Source organism: Gekko japonicus, unplaced genomic scaffold (assembly GCF_001447785.1).
Source record: "Gekko japonicus isolate JY-2015 unplaced genomic scaffold, Gekko_japonicus_V1.1 scaffold88, whole genome shotgun sequence".
In the NCBI taxonomy this organism is placed as follows: Eukaryota; Metazoa; Chordata; class Lepidosauria; order Squamata; family Gekkonidae; genus Gekko; species Gekko japonicus.
Genome location: NW_015160209.1, coordinates 1,376,610 through 1,403,710, shown reverse-complemented (window position 1 = coordinate 1,403,710; position 27,101 = coordinate 1,376,610). Strand labels below are relative to the sequence as shown.

Genomic DNA, 27,101 nt, shown 5'->3' with positions numbered 1-27,101 from the left:
GATCATTCGTAACCTGTGCATCTCCTAGCTCTTCAGATACACTATAAACAAATATTATTTGTGTACTCTTATCCAGTCTGTGGTTTTACATGATAGAGTTTATGTGCTGATATCTGTTTTAGGACAGGTTAAGACTTGAAAGAAATAAGGAATACAATCAGTATCTCAGGGAACAGGAAGAATGGAATGAAAGGTTAAGAAGAGTGGGGAAGAAGTATACAAAGGTAAGAACAGGTTTTATTCAACTAGTTGTTTTAAAAAACAGGAGAGTATTAATGATTAAGCTAAATAAATGAGTGCCTTGTTATATATGATATTATACAGAGAATGTGATCTTCAACTTGCTATTTACTTCTTGCACATGAAAGCTTATACCTTGAATAAAAGTTCATCCATGTTAAAGGTGCCAGTGGACTCAAACTTTGTTCTTGATATTTACATGTTACAATTCATTATTTAGACTGTACCTTCAGAGTTCTTCTGTGCATAGCATAGGCCCACTATAAGTTGGAACAGTTCAGGGAAACAGATCTTCCTTGCCTTTCTCCAGCAGCCACCCTGTGCCATCTGTAAAACTACTGCCAAGAGTTGGGAGGGAGAGCCCTCCAAAACAGCATATGATGAAGCAAGAAAGAAGAAATAGGATGAAATTGCCCCTTCCCCCTTGTGTGAAAAGAGCATACTCAAAGTTCAGTCTTTACTCATAGACGGGCAGGCAAATTGTCTAATTTTTCCTTCCTTGCTGCATCTAGCCCTCAAATGTTACATGTCATATTGGGGTTTTTTTGGGGGAGGGAGGTCCCCCAATCCTCAGCAGTGCTTTTCAGGAGGAGGAGGCGGGGTGGCTTGGGGAAAAGAAAGGCAGGAAATACCCCTTTCATTTCATGGGAACTTAGATCTGATTTTGAAGGACTGAAGACTTTGAAGAAGTATAGGGTGTCTATTTTTCTCACTTAAGAGGAAAAGATTGGTAAATGATTCTTCTGTTTTCCCCACTTGTCAGCTGGCAAACTGTTCTTATTCCCCTTGACACAGAGAGTACTCCATCTTTCTGTGTTATACCTCTGAGGTATAACAGCTGCTGGCGAAAAGTCAGGTCCTATAATGCCAAGACCATGGCCATACAGCCTGGAAAATCTACAACTAGTGTTCTTATTCAGGCTACCTGAGAATGGTGGGTGCTTCCCATCATGCCATTCCCTTTCCCCTTCTTTCATTCTAATCCCATGTATTTTGCTCATGTTTGTTTTGCTATTCGAGACAGTACCCAGTTCCACATAGCTACTTAATAAAATCTATAAATATACAGCAGCGTTTAAAGCCCCCATTATGTACGTCTGCTTTTTTTGCATTGACAGTTAAAAGGGCTAATGGAAACTGAAATAACTAAGGTAAAACATTTCTATTATACTTCTAAAAATATTTGTTTCAGCAGCATGAGACAGACACACACAAAAAAGGTATTGCTGTTTCAAGAAGCCAGCCAGAACTACATACCCCAATATTGTCTCCAAGAAGAGATGAAGATTCCTTCAGGAAAGATGCTTGTACTTCCACAGAGGCCTATGAAGGTCTGCCAAATAGACAATCATTAGACCAGCATCACAAACCAGATAATGAATGTGGACATGGGGACAGCATATTGCGCAAAAAAATTGATGAAGAACTGAACAGTTCCAATAGAAAACACCAAAGACTGGTCAGTAGACCTGGTATTTCTATTAGAAGGTATCACAAGTTCGATGGGGATCATGATTCTGAAGTAGATGATGAAATGGATCCTAGGTTTCGATATGAAAGTGACTATGACAAAAAGCCATTACGGATGTTCTGTGCTCAAAGGTAACTTTAAAACCGTTTGGTAAGGATGGTTGCCTCTTGTATACTATTTATACCATTTCGGCTGTCCTAAGCTATCTATGCGTGCTCCGTCCCTCATGTTTTGTGATGTGCCAGGTCCAGTTCCCTTATGAAGAATGTTGAGTGGCTAGCAAACTACAGAAGGGCAGCATTTATTTTTTCATATCTTTTTTTTGGTATTGAATAATATGTAATTTTCAGGCTATGTAATTTTGGCTTATCCCTTCAGGATGACGGGGTGTTTTTGCATGGATACTTTGGATCACCTTGGCTTCCTTAAGGCAGCACTATTTCCAGGAGCATCCATGTGACCTTTATTCATCTTGCTTCTGTGTTTCTGCTCACTTTAAAAAAGAGCAAGAGTCCAGTAGCACCTTAAAGACTAACAAAATATGTGGCATGTTATGAGCTTTCATGAGTCACTGCTCACTTCTTCAGATACTCATGAAAGCTCATCCCCTGCCACATATTTTGTTAGTCTTTAAGGTGCTAGTGGACTCCTGCTCTTTTCTACTGTTACAGACAGACTAACACCGCTACCCATCTTGATCTTGGTTTGGCACTATGGTTTTGGAAAGATTACAGTCTAAGCACCTTTGGGCACCATCTGGATGAGAAGGTGTGCATTTTCGCAGGTTCAGCCCATATCAGTGCTCTGTTCTCTTCCCCCTTGGCTACCTTCCCTCTTCACACATAACAGAGAGATTTGTCAGGCTTAAAAAAAATGGGAATTGCTATATCACTAAAGTGTTATATTGATCTATTGCCACAATATTCTAGTTCTAAGCTTTTTTAAAATGTTGTAAAGCAGGTCTCTAGCTCTTTTCATTCTGGAGTTATGAGATGAAAGGTGCAGGCTGCATGGATTTATTCATTTTACTTCATTTATGTCTTCCTTTCTCAAGATAGGCTATAGCGTTATAAAAGACAATGCAAATAACTATATTCTGCATACAACAACAATACAATAAAAGTGGATTATACAAATTAAAGAACACTGAACCAGAAACAGTATACTGTGTTGCATAAATTGAATTTCAGAGTCTGAGAACAATGATCCAATAAACTGAATTTCACAGTGAGAGAATGCTGAAGCACAGATGGTATAATACATGCAGTAAACAATGCAGTATGAAGGGGGAGGAGAAAGAAAGCTGCCTACACATTTCACAGGCAATTACATTCAAACCCCATTACCTAAATAGAAATTGCCTTTCCTGCCAAAAAGTACTAGGGACTGACTGCTTTTGAAGCAAATGAAAGCCAGCAACTAATAGACTGATATAATGCTACAGTGATATGGCAATTTCTGTTTTGTTTTGTTTTTTTAAACCCTGTGGTGGAGGGGGGATGGTAATGGAGGCTGTGGGAGGCTGAGACAAGGAAAGTGTGGGGAAAACTGCAGTGTGAATGCTTCATTGCCACTGTGAATTCCCCTGCGTTCCTAGAGATGATTCCGACACACAGAGGATCATCTCTGTCTGGAAGCAGCCTGGGATATACTGTAGCAACACTACTGCATCATACCAGTTCATCTGTCTCACATGCTTCTGTATTCAGAATGTTCCACCGTACTAATTCCATACTTTCCTCCCTGGACATGTTTTAAAATGGGGTAAGGGAAAGACGTCCATTTGGATGTACATCAGCTCCCAGAGTCCACAGACACATATATAGTGGCTTCATTCCACCCCAGTACCTTACATTTTTGCCCCATTACACTGCAGGCTGTGACATCTGTTGGACGTCTGCAAGCTGTGAAATGAGAATGGTAGGAGCCTCACTATAAGCATGCCAAAAAGTTATTGTGTTTTTATGTAATCCACAGTTGTTTTCTGCATTTTCAGTTGAGTACAAAAATGCTCATGTGAGAATGCAGGAATTTTCCATGGATATGGATTCCTAAATTTTAAGTGACGTCTTTAGGGTGGTTGGGAGACTCAGGAAACCTCTCACTTCCAGAATGTCAGATGCTTAGTAAATGGATGGTACTAGACAAGTGTGGGTAAAATATTTGGACTGTGTCCTACCACACAGGGCAGAGCCCATTAGCAATGAAGAATTTCAGCACCAACAGTGACATCTAGTGGAGTTTTTCTGCATGATGATTCTCTCAGGTAGAAATCCAGAATCAACAGCTTGAACCAGGGTCCCCCAATGTGGCGCCCGGCGATAACTTTTCTGGCACCCACCAAGTGTTTTTAGAAAGTGGAGAGGAACAGGTGGGGCTTTTGCCCAGAAAGACTTCTGATTGGCTGTGCAGATTTTTTAAAATGTTTCTTTGGCGGCAGCTACCATCACAGCACAAGGATCTTCACTGTAGGACTGAAGGTAAGCTGTGGCAGACATTTGTGGCTGGCTTAACCTCCCACAGCAGCCATTTTTGTGGCTGTGCCTACCACCCTTTGTCAGAATTCCAAAAATGCCTACAGGCTGGCTTGAGCCTTTGGTAGCCATGATACCCTATTTGTTTAGCACTTTGCAAATAAAATTGCTTCTCTCCAATGTGACTTGCCTATGAATTTTGTACAGGGGCTGCAGGTGTCCAGAACATTGTGTAGCCTTAAATTGTTTGGCAAGGATCAGCTGCTCTTTAGAGAAGTGCAGCCTGATACCTGTAGTCCAGTCTTTGTCCATAGCATATGACATCTAGAACACAGGGAAGAGCTGATTACCTTCGGGTAGAAATCTAAAATTTCTGGACATTTTGAAGTAATAAGAAAAACCCCATGTGTTTTTGAAAATATTTCAATCAAACCTAAACTTATTTTGTTGCTTTAATAACACAAAATATATCATGTGTAACAGTATTAGTGATATGAAGGCCTGGAGAACAAGGAGAATTCAATTTTTCCCCCTGCTTATTTTTCTGAAGATTTCACCCCAATTTTTCCAGTCGGGAAAATTAGAAATTTTGGGAGGCACTTGGGGGAGCTCTCCTATGAAATATATCCTCTTTTGGAATGAGTGACATGCTTTGTAAGATAAGGTTTATGTATTTAACATACATAACAGGAAAATTCTAATGCCAGACAATCTACAGCATTTGGTGATAATTCCTGTGTACTCTAGATGTTTGCAACATTTTCAAGGATATGTTTATCACTTATATGCTGATTTTATCTTTGTGGAATCTCCATTGTGCACCTGGGCCTAACCTGATTATCAGGACTACACAGTATTTTGCCAGGGGGAGGGAAGGTAGAAAAGCCGAAGATGGGGGTGGGGCAGGTAAAGGTAGGTAGGTGGGTGGGTGGGAAGATCAGAAGAAAGCAGGAAAAGGGGAGAGCCTATGGGAGCTTTCAGGAAAGGAAAAGAGAAGAATTGAGATACTTCCAAGTTCATGCCAATCTCTTGCTTGTTTAATATAGTTGTAAAATTAAAGCTGGCATTCTTTTTTAAAAGGGAAGGGAATTTCTTAACCCTGACATAAAGTTTCCTGAGAATTTCCTATCATTAAGGAGTTGTAAAGCAAATTGAGTATGAGTTTTGTTTTCATTAGCTCAATCTTCATTTTGTTCAAATAGAAATCAAGCCAGTTCTGCTAATGAGAGGACACAGTCTACTACTAGGGATGTTCCATTTGCAACAGGCCTGACCATTGGTATGTATAAAAAAACCCTTCTTCTGACAAGATTATGTTCCAGTAGTGTCTGTAAAATTTAATACCTTTTATGTGCCTTTCTGTATAATTAATAAAAGGTTGAGTTTATAAAAACGCTAAAGTTTCTGCTTCCTTCTTCATCTATCAACATAATGACATTTCTTTCACCTTTATATACTGTTGTAGCACATTAGCCAATTGGTAATTGTGAAATGGGTGATTTGGCAAAAACTGCCTAGTATTCTTAATTGCATTCTGTAGTGGTGCTATCCACTAAACAACAGTGCTGATTGTCTTACTCTGAAGTTGCTTCCCTCTGGCAACTGTCCAACAACAGACATGACCCTGTCATTAGTGAAGAAAGTGTTGGGTTGCAAGGTTAATGCACAAAGTACACACCCAAAGCTGCCTTATACTGTGTCAGACCATTAGTTTATCATGGACACCTATTGGTTATTGTGTGTCATTGATTTCAGTGGATTTACACATACCTACCTTTAATATGGATTCCACCTAAATTGCCTAGTAAGGATGAAATGCCATTCTTTGGTTTAATTAGTCCATTTCAGGACTGCATGTACTGGGAAGCCTGTAACTGCATCTGTCAGGAGTGTAGTCCTCCCAATATGTATGATTGCTATCGGAACAGGGGCACCAAGCAATATGTTGTATGCAGATACAGATTCAATATGCATAAACAGTGAAGCAGTACACAAATGCAAAATATGTGCTCTGCCCATGTTCAGACAACATGGCAACTGCACATATTGTGAGGAGCATGCTTACTGTACATACAGACATAACATTTGAAAAAGGTTATCAGTCTGGGAAAAGTCAGAGAAATCATGCATTTTTCAGCATTATTTTGGAAGTAATGATGTTCCTTGGCATGGTGGATGTGCCATGGTGCACGTATGTAGTGGGTGAGAGTACTGTACTGTATCTTTATGGCATGATTTGAGTGAAATTAATTGTAAGATGACAGGAGGCAAAGTTGCACATATTTATGTTGAGTATCCCCTTTCTTCAGGAGGTCAAGACAGAGAACATCTTCAAAGAAGAAAAGAACAGTATAGACAAGAATTAATGGAACAAATAGCTGAACAACAGAGAAATAAGAAACGGTAACAGAAAAGTGTTGGACAAATAATAATTTGAATTAATGAATGACTAGTAATACAATCTTTAGAGAAATGGGAATTCTATTTTATAACCAATGACATGTAATTATGGATTTCATTCACATTTTTAAAAGTTTTTTTTCTTCCCAAAATGGACTTGAATCCACAAATTGTTCATTTCAGAGTAGTATCTGATCACTATAGTAATAGTGGTGAGGGTGATGTAGCAGGTTTCTTGGGCTGATATCCCATGACCAGTTCCTCAGTATACAAAGTGAGTTTAGGCTTTCCCCCCTTTACAATGGATGCCTCCATGTAGGAATTTCCCTTCATTTCTACTTAGGTTTTTTAAGGATTCTGTTAGCTTTAAGATTATAAACTCTTCACATCTCCTTTACATAGTTAAAAGGCCACAATTCAGTGAATTTGATAATTAGTTCTGCTTATTTGAGCCTTGGATTTGTTTCTTAGATTTGTATCTTAAGCAGCAACTCCAGTTATGGCAATTTTCATTTTCATTTTGAAACTTCAGGCGGTCTACTGCTCAAAGGATAAAACGTCCAATGTTCTGTAGGGCTTGCATAAATCCTTTAGCATGATTGGAGTAGCACTCTGAATAAGGAGGTTTTGGTCACTTTTTAGTAACTGGTGGATGTCTATACTGCCTGTTTTGTTACCTTTTTGTTTTGCAGTTGAGTTTCCTAAGCATAGGCTTAGAAATGCAGGCAAATAGGAAAAAAAACCCAAACTAAGTGATTATGTTCTTTCTGTATTTCTGAATGAGGACCCTTTACTTTTGAGGCAGGCAGTACATAGCAAAGAATTGTTTTACATCTTTGAATTTTAGTATGCAGTTTGGTAATAGACAGAAATTGCAAAGGATTAAGCAGTAATGTAATGAAACTGAATTAATAAAGGCTCTGAATTGGATGCTGTAGTCATCGTTTTGTCTAAAAATGATACTTTGCATGTCTTTGAGGCTTTGTTTTTAATGATGCAGATTTAATGGTTCCAGTCTGCTCAGCATAATCAGGTACCCAGGAGTAAGGATGGGCACGAACCAGGAAAATGTGGTTCACTTTGTGGTTCATAGTATGCCCGATTCACAAACCATGAACTGTCACAAACTTTTAAGCACTAAACAAACCAGTGAGGTTCATGGCGTGATAGAATGCCCCCCCCCCCAGCCAGTTACAATGTGCAGAATGACCAGCAGAACCCAGTGCCACTGGCATTGCAAGCTTAAAAGCACGGATCTCAAAGCACAGAGTCACAACAAATCTGGGGGAGGGGGGGATTTTGTAAGCCCTGTGGAAGAAAATGGGAAGGGAACACAAAGAAATTCCAGTAAGGGGGGGGGTCCTCTTGAAATTGATGGCTAGTTTGAAACCAACCCTCCTGTTGCTTTGCAGTTTAGTAAACACAAGAAGGGGGACCCGCGATACTCACGGGGGGGGGGAGACGCTCCACGGGAGGAGAAGGAAGCAGCCGCAGGTGAGCCTTCTCCCCCGTCCCCGGCACCCACGGCGAGGCCTGACCTCGCCCAAGCTTCCCCCTCCCCTAGTAGCGGCGGCGCCTTGCTGGCCCGCCGAATTTTCCCCCTTCCCCCCTCAGCAGCAGCGGTGGCAAGGCCTCGCAGGCCTGCTGAAATTTCTCCTCCCCCCCTCCCCCCCCGGTGGGGAGGCCTCCCCGGTGGTAAGGCCCCGCCCGCCCGCCAAACTTTCTCCCCCCCCCCCCCCGCTGGCAGCGGCGGTGAGGCCTCGCCAGTTGGCCAAGCCTTCTCCCCCACCACCCCCGCCGTTCCAAGAGCGTCCCCTGCGCATGCGCAGGGGACACTCTTTTACTTTTTGGGGGATTTCATTATCCCCCCTATAGTTTTTTTTACAGTTTTTAGATTTTTCTGCACATCTGGGGATCTCCCCCCCCAAGGTGCCCCTGATGTGCAAATTTAGATATCCGCACGCAGGGGGCGCCTTCGCTATTAGATATATAGATTTAGATTGAGTGGAGACAGTGTATGTGTTCACTAACCAGCGTGAACCTCCACAAACAGCTTGAAAGTTTATGGAAAGTTCATGCCAGCTGACTTGCCATGAACTTCACGAGCCATGAACTGGCCAAATTAATCAGAAACTTCAGTTTGTGAGCTGGTTCATGCCCCTTCCTATTCAGGAGTCTACATTTGACTTGTACAGTCCTTCCCCGACCCTCTTGTCCCTCTCTTGTGCAGATCCCCTGCACCCATCTCTTGCTTTTTGTAGCATTACATTTTCACTGACATTGACTGTGGTTAATGGTAACCAGGATTGTTCATAATCAGGATATGAAACCAGGTTTGCAGTGTTTTTCAAACTCTTGTCATAAGGGCAGCCCTGGTTAACACTGCTTGAGATATAGCACTACATCATGCTTAAAGGAAGAGGAAAGTTTAATGGGAAAGAGGAAGGGAATGCCAAAGGCAGTTTCCTAGTCTCCTAAATATGAGTTTGATAACATTACATCTACACAAGGCCAAATGTCATGCAAGATACATTCCTATTACATTCTTTAAAACCTGTCATTTTAAAGACATTAGGAATATGTTCTTACATTTAAGCATACAGCAGTAATTTTTAACTGTTCTTTTGTGAAAGAGTTGTGGATAGATGTGGTATAGTGGATACTGTGATGGACTTAGGTTCAAATCACTGCTGTGCCATGAAGGTCGTTAAGTGGCCCTGGATAAGTCTCTATCTCTTAGATGAACCTTCTCAGAGGATAAATGAGAATTTCCTGTATGCCACCCAAAGGTCCTTAAAAAAATAATGTATAATATACATTATATTAATATCTGTATTTTAATTTAATTGTGCTTGTGTGTGTTTTCAATAGTGAAAAGGAGTTTCAGCTACCAGTAGCAGCAAGTGGCGCACTAGACCCTGAGAAGAAGGTGAGAAACTTTTAATGTTCAGCTCTTCTTGGCTCTGAACAGCTGATGTAAAATAATTTAAAAGCATTATTAATTGGGAGTAATGACTACTACCTTGTAACATCTTCTGCTATTAGGTTCTTATGGGCACTGCAGTGCTATTGTCAATACTTGCTACTTTGTCTTTTCTGGTCACATTTTTGGGCATTACATTTTATGGGCAATATAAGGTGGTACTTTGCTCTTGGGCTATCCGAATTGTGCTAGCTGGAAATGGAGATGAAACTCAAGGTAGGAATGAATTTCTGTAGTTCAGTATTAAGAAAAATATACAGGTATAGCATTTTTAGAAAACTGTATTGACTGGTTTAATTTATGTAGTAGCATATTTTTTCAGAGAAGTGAGGGCAGTATTTTAGGTCCCTTCTTGCCTTTGAAACTCATGTGTTCGTAGGGCTTCCAACTCCAGGTTGGGAAACTCCTGGAGATTTGGGAATGGAGCTTACATAGGGTACAGTTTTGGTAAGGGGAGGGAGTTTAGCAGGGATTTTATTCCATAGTGTTCACCCTCCAAAACTGCCATTTACTCTAGTAGAACTGATCTCTGGAGATCAGTTGTAATTCTGGGAGATCCCCAGACCCCGCATGGAGGTTGGCAACTGTATGTGTTTCACTTGCTTTGGTCTTTGAAAAGATCCATTTGGTCAAGCTGTAGCTCCCATAATCCATCAATGGATAGAACGATCATAGCAGTCATTGAGAAGTTGTTTCTTTTGCTCTGTATCAGCTGTTTGTGCAGAGCCTTGGAAGGCTGCTTACTGCATATGTTGAAAAGCTGGTGTGCCTCCATTTGATGTATTGGCCTGAACACTGTTATACACGATCATGTTTTCAATTAAATAAAATTGTCTTTAATAAGGAGTTCTGCTCCTTAGGTTGGACTACCTGTTATGCCCAGATGGTAGTAGGGGAGGGAGCAGGAGGACTCTTGGCAATTATGTCCAGCATTCTCTTGACCAGGTTATTTTCACACCCTTTCCTTCCATCCCTTTTGTGGTGGGAGTAGGGCTGGAGAACCTGGACGTTGGTGGCTCCAATTTGGTATGTGCAGGATGTTTACAGGGGGGTGTCTGTGGGCAGGCTGACATTTGGAGCTCTTGGGCAGCAATTGGGCTGTCAGGTTCCCATTTTGTCACCAACCTTTGCTTCGCCAAGCTCCGAGGGATCTGTAGTCAATAAAATTATGGCTTGGTTTTTCTCAGTCCACTGTGTCTGTGTTGTCCACCTTTCCCTCTCCTTTTGGCTGGTCTCCGCTCAGCTACAAGCAATAATCATAGATAAGCCTGTCTAGTAGAGAAGTACCAATTGTAGTGAATTTTCTTCAACAATATTCAATAATTCTCAAAAATGAATGTAATCACTACAGTTTTTGTGACAACCCCCCCCCCCCCAATTTCTCTTCTTGGTGATCCTTTTATGATTAACATAGGCTGGATAATGTGTTCCCAAATAGCTTGGAGCTGGTGGAACTCATCAGTCTAGCTCAAAATGCTCTTGTTTCTGTTATATTGAGGTTGCCCAGCAATCAGTTGCTGGGAGACTGCTGTTTTTATGACCCACGAGCATATGCTGGTTTCTTAGAGAAAGTGGCCATAGTAGTGTCATGAGCATTTATTGGATAATGTCAATTATGTGTACCACTAATCCTTCCTCTGGTCTCCCTTGCTTCTATTTCACAGTGGCTGTGTGCTTGCTGTCACCAGCACTGGAATGCTCATCTCCTGCTTTTAAAAAACAAAAACAAAACTTCACTTCCCAAAATGTTAGGACAGTGGATATTGGGCCACATGGCTAGTGTTAGAAAACGCCTAAAAGAAGGATATGATACCTTTCTGGGGCAAAGCTGAGCTTCTGGAAGTACTCTGTATTGTCACTCATGCTTCTTGGATGAGCAAAAGAAGCCCCAGCTATACTAGCACTTCAAGATAGACTGTTGTTATGTGGATTTTGCCAAGATGGAACACTGAATGGACTGGAGCACCAGTCAAAATAAGTTATAAAAAAGGGCTAATGGATGTAAATACAATTAATAGCTTGGTAAGTGAAGATACTTGGTTTAGGCCTAAACATGAACAGTAAATCAGATGGCATATCTGTTTTCAGAAGTTGATAGTGGCTTAAGTGAAGTATTAAATGAAGTATTTCTTTAGCTTTTCTTCTGGTGCAATAATATGGTCCTGGTTTAAACTGGAACATTATCATTGAGTGATAATTAATGCATTTAAGTGTGCCACTGATTAAGATGCTGAAAGTTAATGCAACTGTGAATATAGTGGTCCTGAATACATGGGTCAGGGTCTTCCAAGTGGGTTGCAGAATACCACCTGCTGGGTTGCAAGCTCCTATAGAGCTGATGTTGCTTCTTTAATGGCTTACTGTCAGTATGTGTGCATAGACATCAGTGGCACCATGCTTTTTGCCTTTCTTTGCTCACATGTGGAGAGAAGTATCAGGATAGGAATGAGAGGGCCCTCAGTGGTATGATATCTGATCCTTGGTTTGTACCTCAGTACAGTAGACTTAGTGGTGTGTGGCTTGTGTTTCCTACCTGTAGCCTGTGGTCCTTAATACCAGTGAGGTCTTAAATCTGGCTCTTCATCCTTCACTTTTGTGACTGTGATTTCCTGTCATATGCTTACAGTTCAGTGAGTCCTATACCACTACTTTAAAGGTGTCCCTCAAGTCTGGAAAGGTTGAGGACCATTGGAATGTTGTATGTGGAGTCATATCTCAGTGGAATACCACAAGCTGCGCATACAGGAGGTCCAGTTTTGAGATATAATATTTTCTACTTTTAAAATATCATGGCAAGGATTCAATATTTTCTACTTTTAAAGTATCACAGCAGGGATTCAAAAGTGTCTGTGAGCATGTACCATGCATGCACTGTTCCCCGCAACAGCCTACGTTTACAGATACCACCTTTCCCCTTTCCTCCCAGTTCCCAAGTTGTTCTTTTAATTCCCTGTAGTCCAAAAAGCAGTTTGAAATGCTCTCATACTTAATTGCTTGTGCAGTTAATTACTGAAGAGGGAAAAGTGCTGTGGTTCAGGAATTATTTTGGCTTCCAGTTGAAGTGTGTTACAGTAATCAGAGCTCATTAGTCAGTGGTAAATCTTAAGACTCTGTTAGAAATTAAGTATGATTCACATGTGTACAGCTTTTGTACCTGAATTATGCAGTTCTGTAGCTGTAAATACTAACTTTATTATATGTACTGTCTTGCAGCTAAGTGAAGAAAAGGTAAACATTTTACCATATTGCCAATTTTGTCAACAACTATTCTTCCAAGTTGATAGCCAGTCAGGCGTGTAGGGTTCCAGAGCTATCAGCATTTTCTGGTCAACAACATTATTCATAGCACAGTAATACTGTGATAAAGAAATTCAAAAGGAAATTCATCTTTGTAACCATCTACTTTTTGCATTGTATCAGTGTTCATGTTATGTTTTTAAAAAATACAATAACTATTAGGTATACTTCAGCTGCAAGGGAATCTATTCAGAATATGGTGGAATAGTTTGGAACCTGCATGCTTTTTGGACTAAGTCGCATGGCACCTCCTTCTTTCCTTCTGTAGCCTTTAAAACCTGTCAATAAACATTTTTAATTAGTAGGTACATAGTGCATCTTATGGTATGCTTTTAAACTGGAAAGCAAAAACAGTTAACCAATAAGACATTAATATAACTGAGACATATATTGGGTTTCCCCCCCCTTAATTGGTAATGCTTTAGAAATGTTTATTGGGTATTGGATTCAGCTCTCTAGAATGTTGCTCTTCCTTTGAAATAACCTTTCTAAAATTAACTAGTGTGCTAATGATAGTGTTAACTCTCTCTCTCTCTCTCCCCCCCTCTCTTTTACTAGCAGATTTGTTTAAGTGCATGGCAGTTATCTCATAGAAAATTATTGCTAGTCCTAGATTTCAATGTATTGTTGTAATATTTTGAAAAGTTGGTACCACTGTGTGAAACCACTGTTCTATCAGTGGCAATCCATGCAGCTGAGATAGCTTGAGTAACCACAGCAGCATGTTAAATTATAAGTAAACTAGTTTTCTCTCCCATAGCCTAATAGACTGAGAGATTTGGGATTAGCACCACAAATTTCTGAGGAGAGGTCACCACCAGAGAAACCCAGACCAGCCTTCCAAACTCCTATACCTGGACCTGCCTCCATATCTGCCCCTCCTATCTTACCAGTGAATGAAGATTTTCACAGAGGATTATCCAGTGCTCTTGGAGAAATATTGGCTCCCAGGTAACTGTCCTGTAGTATTCTGTTTGCAGCGGATTTGGAGCCTAGCTAGACTTTAGGTATATAAGATCGTAGTTTCCTTTGTAATGCAATGTCCATGAAATCAAGCCATGCTAGATATTTTGTTCCTCTCATTGCATAGTTAACTAGTGGATTTCAGTGTGTTTTACTTCTAGAACTTTGTTGCTTGTAAAAATAATTTAAAAGTCCAAGATAACATATTTTTAGTGTTTTAGATAGAAATATTATTTTATTTTATTGATTTAAAACATCTGCATCTTGCCTTTCCACCGAAGTAGGGCCCTCAAGGTGGCACTTAGTTAAAAAAGACACTTAAAAATAATATATATACATGCAAACAAATGAGAATGAGGGTCAGTAAGGGAGTGCTCAATGACAAAGAAGTCTTTACCTTCTGGTAGAAGACAGTGATAGAGTGAGACAGACTAGTCTCCATGGGGAGGGAGTTCCAAAGTTTTGGTGCCATGACCAGAGGGGTCCCTTTCTCAGGTTGCCACCCATCTTGCCTCAGATGATGAGGCATCTGTAGCAGGGCCCACAAAGATGACTGTAATGGTCGGGTAGGTTCATTATGGGAGTAGGCAGTCCTGGTCTGTCTTCTTGAGAATTTGACCACAATTTCTCCAGGTAGGCTATTTTTTAAAATATAATCGGAGTATGCCCTATAGGCCACCTCCATGTCTTTTACCAATTCATCTGCTGTGAAGCCTATCACTGGAGCGATGATCTCACTAAGCAACTTCCTCAGGTCCTCTTTCGCTGCTTCAGGAACTCCCTGGAACCTGAAAATCATGTTGGCTTTTTCCATCTGTAATTGGTAGTACACAATTTTCTTGAAGATTCTGCTTTATTTCCACTTCTCCCAATCTTTTCTTCAACTTCTTATTTGTGGTGTGATTTGGGACTCTGACTGCCTGGCGGTTTCATTTTCAATTTTGCACGCTGGGCTGCCATTTTTACGATTTGTTTACACTTCCTACTGTTTCTTCCCAACTCGAGAAACTCACCCCACGATGTCAAAAATCAAGTAAGTCTCTCACAACACACACGCTGCTTTCCTCCCCTCTCCCCCTTTGCGTCGTTTATCGGTTAGTGTGCATAACCATTTCTTCCCACACCGGGGGGGGGGGAATACATTTTTTTAATAGTCCGTTTTATTCAGAACTCACGTTCATTGTCGGTCAGATTCTCTGACCACGCTGCCTTTTAACGATATTCCGCTCGATCTCCGGCGCTTGTCCCGGTCAAACCAGCTTGTGCCCGAAGGCCACACAGTGACTGGACCGTCAGGGCGGAGGGGAGCCTCGATTCTCCGGCATTACGCCATCGAAGAGGCTACCCCTCAAAAGCCCTCTGGCCTGGAGCCTATCGCAAAGGCTCCGCAGGGGTGTCACTTGAGGTGGCATCCCTGTCAGGAAGTAGTTCTTCATTTGTGTGTAACAAAGTGATTTTCTGGAAAGGCCTAAGTGATTTTGCTACAGAGATTTCTTAAAGTATTTAACCAAAAGTAAGTATGTTTTGTCTTCTGATATACCTGTCTTCTGAATCTGTGCAGTTCTTTAGCAGACATTAAAGAGAAATTAATATAGTATATATCAGATATTTCAGAAGAGAAGCATTAACTGTTGTGGTAGCGTTTTTACATGGAAATTATGCCCAGTGGTGTTTTTTGTGTGTGTGCAAGCTAGAAGAAGAGAAGAAGAAGAGAAGAGTTTGGATTTATACCCTGCCCTTCACTACCCAAAGGTGTCTCAGAGCGGCTTACAAAATCCTTTCCCTTCCCCTCCCCACAGCGGACACCCTGTGAGCTACCCAAAGATCCCCTCTTTTAAAGCTTTGTCTTCTTTTCATATAGAATTGCACCTCTGCCACCACCGCCACCACCACCAACGCTGACAGCTAATTATAGAACTCCATATGATGATGCATACTATTTTTATGGTGCCAGGAATCCTTTGGATCCCAGTCTTGCATACTGTAAGCTTGTTGGTTGATATGCATATTTTACCACATAGAAGAAATAAACTTTCTAGAGGATGTTTTGGTAGCCAGATAAACCACTTTTTCTACAAGAAAAATAGTGATTGAAACACTGTAGAACCATATTTTATCTGATTTGTGAAGCAGCTTTTAAGTTTAGAAATTAATATTCTCTAACTTTGTATTAGCAATTTTCTTCTTCTTAAATAAATGTAATTTTGAGAAATGAGCACTTAGAGTCAAGAAGCATGAGTGTGTACCCTTGTGCTTAACCCTTTTCTGCCTTCTGCTCTAAGAATGGGTTCAAGTATTTTGGAATCTCATTAGGGAAAACACTGTTTGGGGACAACTTGGAGCAGGAAAATTATGCATGGGGAATAGAGGCCCCCCCCAGCTTCTCTGATCCTCCTGAACTGCATTTTTCCTTTCCTTTCCTTTTGCATCCTTAGAAGCTCATTGATTCATGAATACTGAGCAGCAGAAAAAACTTAGTTCTTATTTTTAGATGCAAGGGCTAAAAGGACTGAGACATATTTTGTGATTGCTAGAGTGATCTTAAGATCCTTATCAAGGAGCAAAAGAGCCAGGGTTTCCAGAATATAGGGGGATGATTGATTGAATAGAGGCTTAATATAGTAAAAAGGATATTAGGGCTCTGTTATGTGCATTGGCACTTAATTTGCAGTTACTTTACAAGTATCCACTGTCTTGTGTATGTATGCCATTTCTTTTAATGGAATTTAACTTTAAATTTTTAGTGTTTTATTTTCTTGCTGTCTGTAATACATTCTTCTTATAAAAACTGAAAATTCATACATCTTTATTGTTTTAGATGGCACAAGCATGATGGGGATCCAGCCTTCATCTATACCTGCACCTGTTATTGATACTAGTCAAAAGCCTGTTGATGGGTCTGTGTAAGTATTACTAAGATTAGTTCGGTGTTGCTGGCTTTCTCTCTTGAGGACTTGGGCCACATTTCGTTGTTGCTGTAATGGTAAAAAACTTAGGTTTCTGAAGGTAGCATGATTTAAAATCAAATTTTGGTTTTGAAATTTTCAGGCAGAGGAGTAAACTATTTGTTTTAACACATCTTACTAAGAAATTATTTTAAGCTTTGTATTCCAATTATATGACTCCATTTTAATTTAAAAAAAAATCTTCTTGAATGCAGAAGTAGAAGTGGAGCAAAACCCACAAATGATAAACAAAGAGCACTGGGAATATTTCCTGAAGAAAAACCAAAGCCCTCAAGAGATGCTGTTTTAACTTATCAACAAGAATTGCAAAAGCAGGTATAGTGGGTTCTGTAATATTTCCAGAAATAGCTTTCATAATTTAACCGGAATTGTTGTTTTTCATTAAACTTGGAACTGATTTTTCGCTTCATATTTTCATATCATTAACAAAGATTTCTAGCCCAGTTGTGCCTTTCTACTAAGAAATAACCATGCCTTGTCCACTCATTCTCAGTTTGTTAAAAATTTGCCTTTGTATAACATCCAGTATTAATTTAACTTGAAAAACCTGTGTATCTTGAATTCCTGTCTGTAAAAACAGGATTGTCTCATATCCATCCCTCTGGATATGGGTTGTTCATAGGCAAACTAGACTGATAACACTATTGTTGCTGTTTTCCTTTGCAACTGTTAAAAACAGCCCTCCGCCGAATGTGTAAAATATTTAAAGAATTCCTTTATCAACACTTTAACTTCCCCCCCTGCACAGTATCAGCCTCTTCTGAGAAACATATTGTGGATCATGTGTTAGCAATGTGTGTTTAGTTCTCTGTTTTATCTATATTAAATTATTAAAAAAAAAATACAGAACAGTTTTTGAGTTGGTCATTTTGACTTGGCATTAACCTCTGTTGTGATGTTTGGATATTTGCTGTACAAGCATATGTTGTTTGCTGAGTTATGGTGAATCATGTGGGATCTCCTCCCGCTTATTTCTACTTTAATGCTGCTTTTGAGGATTGAATTTGTACTAACATTACTTTTCCAGTGGTTTAAATATGTTTCTGCTTCTAAATAACAAGATATAGTATCTTTAATCCCAGTTTCATACAATATTAAAATGCTTGTGGTAGAAATTTTTAATATTCTAAAAATATATTTCTCAAGATTTTTATGCATTATAATAAACAGCTGTGTGCATACACACACACATCTGTGTGCGCTTTGCTCAATTAAGTATAGGCATTACTGGACAAAGATTCCTCCATTTGTGTAATTTATTTAAACAGATGATATACCTATATTACATGAAGAAGCAACGGTGACTCAGTGTTTGAATTCAGTATTAATTTAAAATGTATTTTTATTCATAAGACATGCAACTGAATATTAGCCCCCCCCTTAACAGATAAAGGAAAGAGAAGAACGTCGTAGGCAAGAGAAGGAGGAAAAGGAACGGTATGAAGCCAAATTAGAAGCTGAAATGAGACATTACAATCCGTGGGGAAAAGAAGGTGGTGGTGCTCCTATCAGAGACAAAAAAGGAAACCTCATAAGTATGTCTGAAATTTAGGGGAACTTTTTGTATCTTTATAGAGTTGCTTATATTTAGAATTAATTTGCATTACATAAAAAAACAAAATGGATTTGAAACAGTGAATTTCAGCATAAACGAAATCTGTTCTGTTGTTCAGGCTTATATCCCACTTGCCTCAATGGAAACTAGTATAATACTATCTCAGATATCTCTGACGTAAAAAAAAATCTTCTGGCAGACTGGCAAAGTGCAGCAAGAGGTTGGCAATAAAAATGTGGGAAGGTGTATATCAAGTGTAGGTTGTGGGAGGAATATGGTGTACCCATCAAGGAAGCAGCTTGAAGTATCTCCTGTTGGAATACGAAAAGCTGTGTTGGAGATTTGTTTTAAAAATACAAGATATCTGCAGAAAGTATCCGAAATTACTTCTGTTGAAAGAAGTCATGTAAATGTGGTTGGTAGAGCTATGTGTGGAGAGATTTCATTGAATTTCATTGAAGCAGCCGTTTGCCATCAAAGATGCAAGCTATTATTACATTTAAAAAGCAAATTTATTCTCTTGCAGTCAGAGTAGCTATAAAGGAGAAATCCAAGAAACTGCCAGCTCTAATGGCAGTACTTCCCTTCCCATGCATATTTAGGGCATAGTGACGTTTTCTTGAAATGAAGATGTTAATTGGGGAGGTTCCATATAATATTTTAAAAGAATAAATAGAGAATAAAATTAAAAAGTAAATATATGATAAATCTGGAGAAAACTATGTTGCATCAACTATTAGGCATGTAGCAGTTCAGATAATATGCAGTCTGTACATCTAATTCTGAGACTTCAGAAGCCCTGGCATTCATAGCTACTATCCATTGCTAACACTTCGTAGTAAATACCTTGCTCTTTAAAGTAAAAAGGGATCATAACTGCTTTGTTACTTTTGAGGTTAAGCCATATAAAGCACACTTAATTCTGCTTGGTTTCTGCACCTTCCTAAATGTACATGTGCAGAAACATTTCTTGTCTTGAAGCTGTCATAAAATGCCTCTTGTCCAAATAAAGTAATATAAATGGCTATTTCCCCCCCTTTCCTTCAGCTGACTTGAACGTGATGCACAAGCAAAATGAAGATGCATATCATAACCCAGAGGCACGGGTATATGAAGATAAAAGGGCCATAGTATCTGTTGATCTAAGTTTGGCCTCCCCAAGATTTGAGAATACAGATGAATCTCCAAATAAAATAGCAGGTTTAAAATAATACTGTATTTTCATTTGTAAGTGTGTGTTGTGTCGCTGGTCATGTTTATTGTATGTTATTCCTGCGCAGTAATTTTCACTGAAGACAGTCCCTATAAATTTTGTCTGTGATACTGGAAACTAAAACGTGACTAATTTTTGGATTCCTGGTAGCTGCTCATTCTCCTCTGAAAACTTTTTGCACATGGGCATGCTTGTACTGTATCTCTTCCATCAAAAGAAGAGAAGAGGAAACCCCCACCATGCATTAGAACTACTGGATCATGTCTAAAACATTATGTAGGTTTCAAACTGGAGCAGTGTACAACTCTCTGTGCACAGATTCTGTCAGGGAAGAAAAGTAAAAAGTGGACCTTACACATTGTTTTTATTTACTTCATTTATACCCCACCTTTCTCCTCAGTGAGGGCCCAACAAGCCTGTGAGGTAGATGAAGCTGAGAGTGTATGACTGGCCCAAAGTCACCCAGCAAGCTTCCATGGCAGAGGTGGTAATTCAAACCTGGGTCTGTCAGGTCCCACTACCCCACACTGGCTCTTGTTATGAGTACAAATAGTATGAGCTGAAAATCGGATGTTAAGAACTTGATTGCATTTTGGCAATCTATATACTGATTACAACTCAAGCACAATATTCCTTATAGGCATAATCCAGATAACTAGTGCAAAATTGTGGGCAAGTATCTCCATGTAATGTGTGCAGAATGCTAAACTGTGGTCACTATGTTCAGCTTTTGCCATGACTGATTAGTTATTTCCAGTATTTTTCAAGCACAGCATAATAATTTGACATTAATAAACAGAGATTTGAGGAGGTGTGTATCTCTAATGTAAAATGCATTTTTGGGATTTTAATAAAACCACAAGTATATTCTCCAGCCAATTGTTCGGGTTCTTTAATGTATAAACAAATATCCGTTATTAAGAACATGAGAACTAAACACTTGGAAATGCTGGACAAAGACTTCTTTCTGTGAGGTATTGGCACTTTCAGTTTTTTTAGGAAATTATTTTCTTAATTTATATTTTAAAAATTCAAATAAGTGGGAATTTAGGCATAGAAATCAGGCACTGAAAATACCCTTATAGATGGAGTCGCCATGCATTTTTTCTTTCAATAATATTTTCAACAGTAAATTAAAGATTTAATAGCAGATAATTGTTTACAAATGATGGGCATCCTTATGGAACCTCATAATGCACAAGGCACAGTTCAATGCATCGCAGTTATAGCATCAGTCACTGAAGAGTTCCTGTATAGCTAATTAAGTCCCATGTTTCTTGCTTCCCTGCCTATATGTATATACTGTATGATGCTTTTAAGAGGAATGGGAAGTTCTCAGTACATTTTATCTATATTTATCCAGCTTTCCTGCTACTTGGTGCAAGTTACTCATGCTGCGAGGGGGAGATGTGATCTGACCCACTATACCCCCCCCAGTAACCCCCAGTGGCCTGTTGCTTTGCCTGTGTTCATGCCTTTGTGCACATGTAGCAGTGGGATACCAAAAACAGGGCTCTTTAGAGCCTATAGGAGTTCAGCATGCAGGTGCTGGGCATCTAGTGACCTGGATCATGGCCCTTCATAAGCAAGAAGAATTCAGATTTTTTAGCTTTGGTGCCAATACCAGTTGGTGAAGAATGTTGGTTGGTGCTTTACATAGGAATGGAATGTTTACATCATGCCAGGTGAAGATTGCATGGGTTGGATAAGATAACCATTTTGTCGGTGCAAGGTACCAGATGTCCATTTGAATGCTTTTGTGCAAAGACAGGCTTGCCTATGCTTGACTCCTTTTTGTGTGTGTCTTAACTAGGCTTTACCTATTCACAAACATCCCCATATGCTCGTGGTAATGTTTTTGGTGAGCAACCAACACCAGAGCAGCTTAGGCGGCAAGAATCATACAAGAACTTCCTTCGTTTTCAGGTGAGTGTATATTTCTGTATAAATGAAACAAAATACTTTTAAAATAAGTTTTTAAGGTTTTTGCCAAGTAATGGGGCTCATGACATCTATATTAGCAGTACAGTTTGAACAAACATTTACTGTTTTTCATTGGATACTGCATCCTTAATTTGCTGGGCATGAAGTGAGTGAATCTAGTAGTAATAACCTTTGCATTACAGGACAACTCCCCCCCCCTCTTTGTGTGTTTCTAATTTACTTAGCTTTCTGAATCACATCCACTTAGTGTGTAGTTACAAAACCAAGAAAGCCAGGCCTAGGTTTGGAGAGGGAAAATCTGTTTCCAGGAGGAGAATTCAGGTAAAATCTGGGCATATACAACCAAAATAAGCTGCTGGGAGGTTCTTGAACTGCTGAGTTGGCTCTGTTGCAGGAAGGAGTTCATTACACCTTGTGCCTTATTTGTAGGACTGATCTTCTGTTTGCCCATTTGTTTTCAGAGGGTTGTTACTAAGGAAGAATGGGTTCTTCCTTGCTACTATTATTTGCTTAGGGGAGATGGTTAACAGTTTGATTCTATGATCAGAGGAGAATAGCTATTATTATGCTGGGACTTGTGCTAATATAACATTGTCAAGATTCTGTTCTGCCCCTGTCACAAAGTTAAAACTAGGACCAATAGCATATATATCACAGTATATCAATAATGACAGCTGCTGTGTTGCTGCACACAGATCACTGAGAGTGACCCAAGGTTAGCAATGAATAGAAGGCATTAAATTAGCACATGACAATGGCAGAAATATCATCAAGGTGTTACCATGGAAACCTTCCCATTGCCTCTTCCACCCATAATTTGTTCTAATGTGTTTTTATTCTACCTTTCTGTAGTTTGAGGCAGCTTATAAAAACATAACATAGCACTTTAAAATATCAACAATTTTTATATTTAAATACAGCATCAGCAGTGCATAAGTAGTCTTTCAAAAAGGGCCTGCATGACTTGCCCTGCTGAAAAGGCCCAGTGGCTAGGATTACAAGTAGGATCTGTAGGTTTCCCAGGGAAAGGGAGAGTGTATATCACACTTCATGCAACTAGTTTTCATTGTTGTTAGGGAATAAGTCGTTTCTTAGGCAGAGGAACATAAGCCATATAGACAAGGAAGAACAGACACTGCAGTAAGAGGTGGTAGTGTCAACTTGTTGGTAGCTTAGTGGACAAGAGCAGTGCCATGGGAAATCAATGTGGGTTGCTTCAGGTCCCTAAGAGGTGACCTCTACAAGGCAAAGGCTATTTTGTAGATATGCGGATAGCAACAATAACTTGGGGTGGGAAGAGAGGTTGTGGGATCCAGGCCCTCTGTTCTACAGAACAAAAACAACTATCTAACCAAATGTGAAGGCCCAGGGAAAAAAGATCTGGAAAAAGGTTTCCTTGTTATTTTGAAGGATTTTTTTCTACTGGAAAAAATTTATCTGTTGGAATAGGTGACATTTTTTAAGACTGCTTTTTTACTCGCTCAAAATATATAGCTCTTATTGAGCACTACTGATGATAGAGCAGGTTTTTGCCACATCACAGAGAAATGGGGCTGCTGTGTTCCTTTTTTTGAAGACATGGTATGTCTTTGGTCCTGTTATGTATTGGGACTGAAACATCCCAGGACTGTTCTACCAGAGACTGGCTAAGCTTGGAGCCCAAGAACAATAGCCCACCAGGACTCTGGAAGTAACGAATCAAGAAGTAATGTTATGTAAATAGCCTATCATTGGGAGTGGGGTGTGTTTGGGTGTGGCAATTGCATGCTATTTAAACAGGGCTGTGGCCCTGGAGTTTAGTCTTGTACTTGCTGAAATCACTAATAAAGTAGAACTGATCACTAGTAGTGGGGTCTGGTCATCCATGGAACCCAGTATTTAACAGGTCCACTGTTCTGTCGAATGTAAGATGCTTTTCCATTCCATGTGCTCCAGCCCAGCTTCCATCTCTCATGGTGTATGCATTGTCCTGTATTTGTACTAACGTCTGCTACATATGTGGATTCCCTTCTTAGGGGAGATAATGTCATTATTGGGTCGGTATTTCTTGTCCACTGTAGCTGCACTGGAACCCTGTCTGTAGTTACTGTTGGTTCTGCTGCCATTTGCTGTGACCCTGCCCCTGAATGGATGGAGTTCAATACTTGGTGTTTAAGAAATGAGCGGCTGTATTCCTCTTTACCTTCCCCAGGAGGAAACTTTCTTGCACTAGGAGCTTGGCGGCATGATCCCTTTATTCAAACTGTATGCTCATCTGTATCCTTTGTGTGGGAGTCACTATGTGTGAAACGGGTGCGTTCAGACGGGGCATTTGCAACGGAATAGGTGCCGGTTGGAATCGGTGTACTTACCGGCGTTCACACGGCGAACATCTGCCTTCTGTCCCTAACCGTTGCAAAGAGCTTTACACCCTTGTATTCTGCCACTAGGTCCCCAAGTGGTGGTATCCTGAGTACAATGGTTGTAATCGCTTTACCCCCCCCGTCTGATTGCTCTCCACCGTTGCAGAGCCACTTCCGTTCAGAAGCCTGAGGCTTCCGATTTTCGCCCACCTTTTTTTTAAAAGGTTGACGATATGCACTTGGGCAAAGCTTCGCCCTGGCGTTTGTTTAAAAAAAGAAAAGAAAAGGTCCTTAGTTTAACGTTTCGGAGGAGTCCGGGACTTCAGGGAGGCCAGTTTGGTCTTTAAACTTTAAAGGTAAGTCCTTACCTTTAAAGTTTAAATGTAAGACGGGGTTTTTTGCGCATGCACAAAGATCGCCATTCTGTGGATGGCTGCCTATGTGCATGCTCAAACTGAGTTGTGTTTAAAAAAAAAAAAAAAACCGCCGACGCCCACTGCATGTGAACGGGCATACAGCGATGGGCTCCGCAGACAGGAGGTAAGTGTGATCGCGTTTCAGCTGGCATAAACTGCACCGGTTCTAACCGGTACAGTTTATGCCGGCTGAAACGCCCCGTTTGAACACACCCAGGGAGTATTCTTTTTAGGCAGCTTTCCTTATGTTGCAGGGGGAGCAATGGACCCCCAGCAGCCATAGATATCTGGCGTGCTTAGGCAGGAGGGTACTAAGAGAGACGCCAATGTTGGATCAGGCCAAAGGCCCATCCAGTCCAACACTCTGTGTCACACAGTGGCCAGAAATACCAGTGCCATCAGGAGGTCCAGCAGTGGGGCCAGGACATTAGAAGCCCTCCCACTGTTGACCCCCCCCCCCCAAGCACCAAGAAGACAGAGCATCACTTGCCCCAGAGCCCCTAGCTATACCTTGTGGCTAATAGCCACTGATGGACCTCTGCTCCATATGCTTATCTAATTCCCTTTTGAAGCCGTCCATGCTTGTAGCACCCACCACTTCCTGTGGCAGTGAATTCCATACTGGATGGCAGTGAATTCCGTACTGGAGGATGCTTGGAAGTGCTGATTCGAGGTATGGGCTTTAGGCCCATAGACATAGGGGGTATTTGGGGTGATGCCTCCTGCCAAATTAGCCCTGCCCCTCACTGCCCATATCTCCCAGTCCCCCCCTCCTCATCACTCCCAAGCCCACATGAGATGCTGCATCTCTTTTTCGCAGCCCAGCTGGGCTTTGCTGGTGTTTGTCCAGCTCTCCAAAGCAGAGCAGGGTGGGGGCAGGAGGCTGGCTGTGCAGGCGGGCCATTCTCTCCTGGCTGCACAGGCGCAGTGAGGGGCCGGGGTGGGCCATTTTCTCCTGGCTGCGTCACAGCTGGATCGCTTCAGCTTCCTTTCCCCCACTCAGCTCACCAGATGAGCTCTATATGGCACGGAGGAGGGGCACTGTGCCCCCCGTGGCTGCTTTTCCCTGGAAGCACTGCCACCACGACTCTTGCTGTCTGCTCTGAGCACAGACGAGACTGTAGGTTTCTGGTGGGGAGAAGGGGCCCTTTCTCTGGCTGTTCTTGTTCGCCTTTTATTTTATTTATTTTATTTTAATTTTATTATTTTTGTGATGTTGGACGTGATGTCACACCCCCTGGTGCCCCTCCACCGAAATTTTTCTGGCTCTGGTCCTGATGGGCTTCCTTTACCTGTTAGGCTCTTCCTTGCTCATTTGTGTGCAGTGATTCAATCTTACAGTTTGGTTACCAAAATAGAAGTTCCTGCTGGGTGCCTGGGGACTGGAGATAGGGTACGTCTGTTTGATCAGAGAGGACCATCCATCTCTCCTTCCTTTCCCTCGATTTAACCGGTATTAGCTATTCATCCACAGTATCTAACAAAAAAAGCATCTGGTTTAGATAAGGAGATAAGGAGCACTCTTGTAAGCCTTTTTTTTTTTTTTTAGCTTGGCATTCGGTTAGCTATTTTATACCTATTTTATCCTTGTTTTTCACCTCTCTCTGTCAGTCCTTATTTTGTTTTCCTTCTTCTTTCTTTTTTTTGTAGAAGGAGTCAGGGCTGTTAGCTGTACAGCTCCTCTTTCCTTCTCCGTAGGTTCCCCTTTCCTATTTTTTGAGATGCTAAGTTTTTGAGAGGGGGAAAAGCTCTTATATTTTCATAGTGAGTTTGTTTGTATACATATTTGGCAGTGATCCTGTTTTAGCCATTTAGCCCACTGTAGTCTTAATTAGCTAGCTTGTTAACCCGTGAGAAGAAATCAGGGCTGTTAGTTGTAAGGCTAATTTGAACAGTCTTCTGTGGAATGAGCAGCTGTGTGTGTGTGTGTGGGGAGAATAGTTCAGTATATAATCTTTTATTTATCTATATAACTTTTTATATTTGGTTGTTTCCTTTAAATATTCTGATTGTTCTGCAAACAAATAGTATTTTCCCCTACTTTCTAGATTGAGGAAAAAAGGAAGAGAGAAGAGGCAGAGCGTGAAAAACGAAGGCTCGAAGAAGAAAGGGAAGAAAAAATACTTGCTGAACAAAGGGCTACAATGCAAAGAGAATATGAAGAGGAGCAGGAGAAGAAGAGACGAAGAGAGGAGGAGGTGTGATGTTTTGCTAAGGCTTTGATAATTTCCTAGCTTTCCTTTTCCTTTCCTGTCTCAGAGAAAGGGAGTGGAGAGTGCTGGTGGAAGGGAAATAAACACTTAATTTCTAGCAAGAATATACCTTGAAGACCCAGCATAATACAGGCAAATTGCTTGTAAAAGATTTCAAGGTGGGAATTGTTAAAAGTTGTCTGCCTTCAATGACACCAGTATTAGTATGCTGTCAAGTTACTGTAATCCCAAAGTCTGCACCCGGTGTTTGTTTCCAAACAAGCAGGGCTGCAATCTTTAATTTGTTTAATTCACACATAAATCTCCTGAAGGATTAGTCGATTAAATCGACAGGTTTAGATTCCTGCCTATCTGTTCTGCTGACAGTTACCCTTTTCTCTGGGGCAAGGAGCTTTCCACCAAGAGAAGAGCCTCTTGTATCAGAGGAGGGGGCCACAGTTGGCAGAATTATACCAACATTGGGTATAATTGCAACCCACAGGTGTGCTCAAATTTCAGGGAACACTTATTTCTTGAGGCCAGTGAACAGAAACTAGTGACCAGAAAAAAGGTGTCTTTTCTTGAAAAAGCTGTGTATCCAATAATACAGTTTTGTTTATTAAATTGCAAGATATCTATAGTTTC

At 40.6% G+C, this 27,101-nt stretch overlaps 1 protein-coding gene across 1 annotated transcript in view; it reads left to right on the top strand.

Annotated features, from left to right (window-relative positions):
- CSPP1 (centrosome and spindle pole associated protein 1) overlaps positions 1–27,101 on the top strand; it is a 75,374-nt gene that overhangs the window by 19,381 nt on the left and 28,892 nt on the right. Inside the window, exons 7-20 of the mRNA XM_015408976.1 lie at positions 123–224; positions 1,436–1,842; positions 5,388–5,464; positions 6,495–6,588; positions 9,457–9,514; positions 12,782–12,796; positions 13,626–13,816; positions 15,690–15,811; positions 16,647–16,731; positions 16,989–17,109; positions 18,182–18,329; positions 19,397–19,549; positions 21,376–21,488; positions 26,313–26,462. Of these exons, the coding sequence (XP_015264462.1) occupies positions 123–224; positions 1,436–1,842; positions 5,388–5,464; positions 6,495–6,588; positions 9,457–9,514; positions 12,782–12,796; positions 13,626–13,816; positions 15,690–15,811; positions 16,647–16,731; positions 16,989–17,109; positions 18,182–18,329; positions 19,397–19,549; positions 21,376–21,488; positions 26,313–26,462 (1,836 nt within the window). The remainder of the gene's footprint in view (positions 1–122; positions 225–1,435; positions 1,843–5,387; positions 5,465–6,494; positions 6,589–9,456; positions 9,515–12,781; positions 12,797–13,625; positions 13,817–15,689; positions 15,812–16,646; positions 16,732–16,988; positions 17,110–18,181; positions 18,330–19,396; positions 19,550–21,375; positions 21,489–26,312; positions 26,463–27,101) is intronic.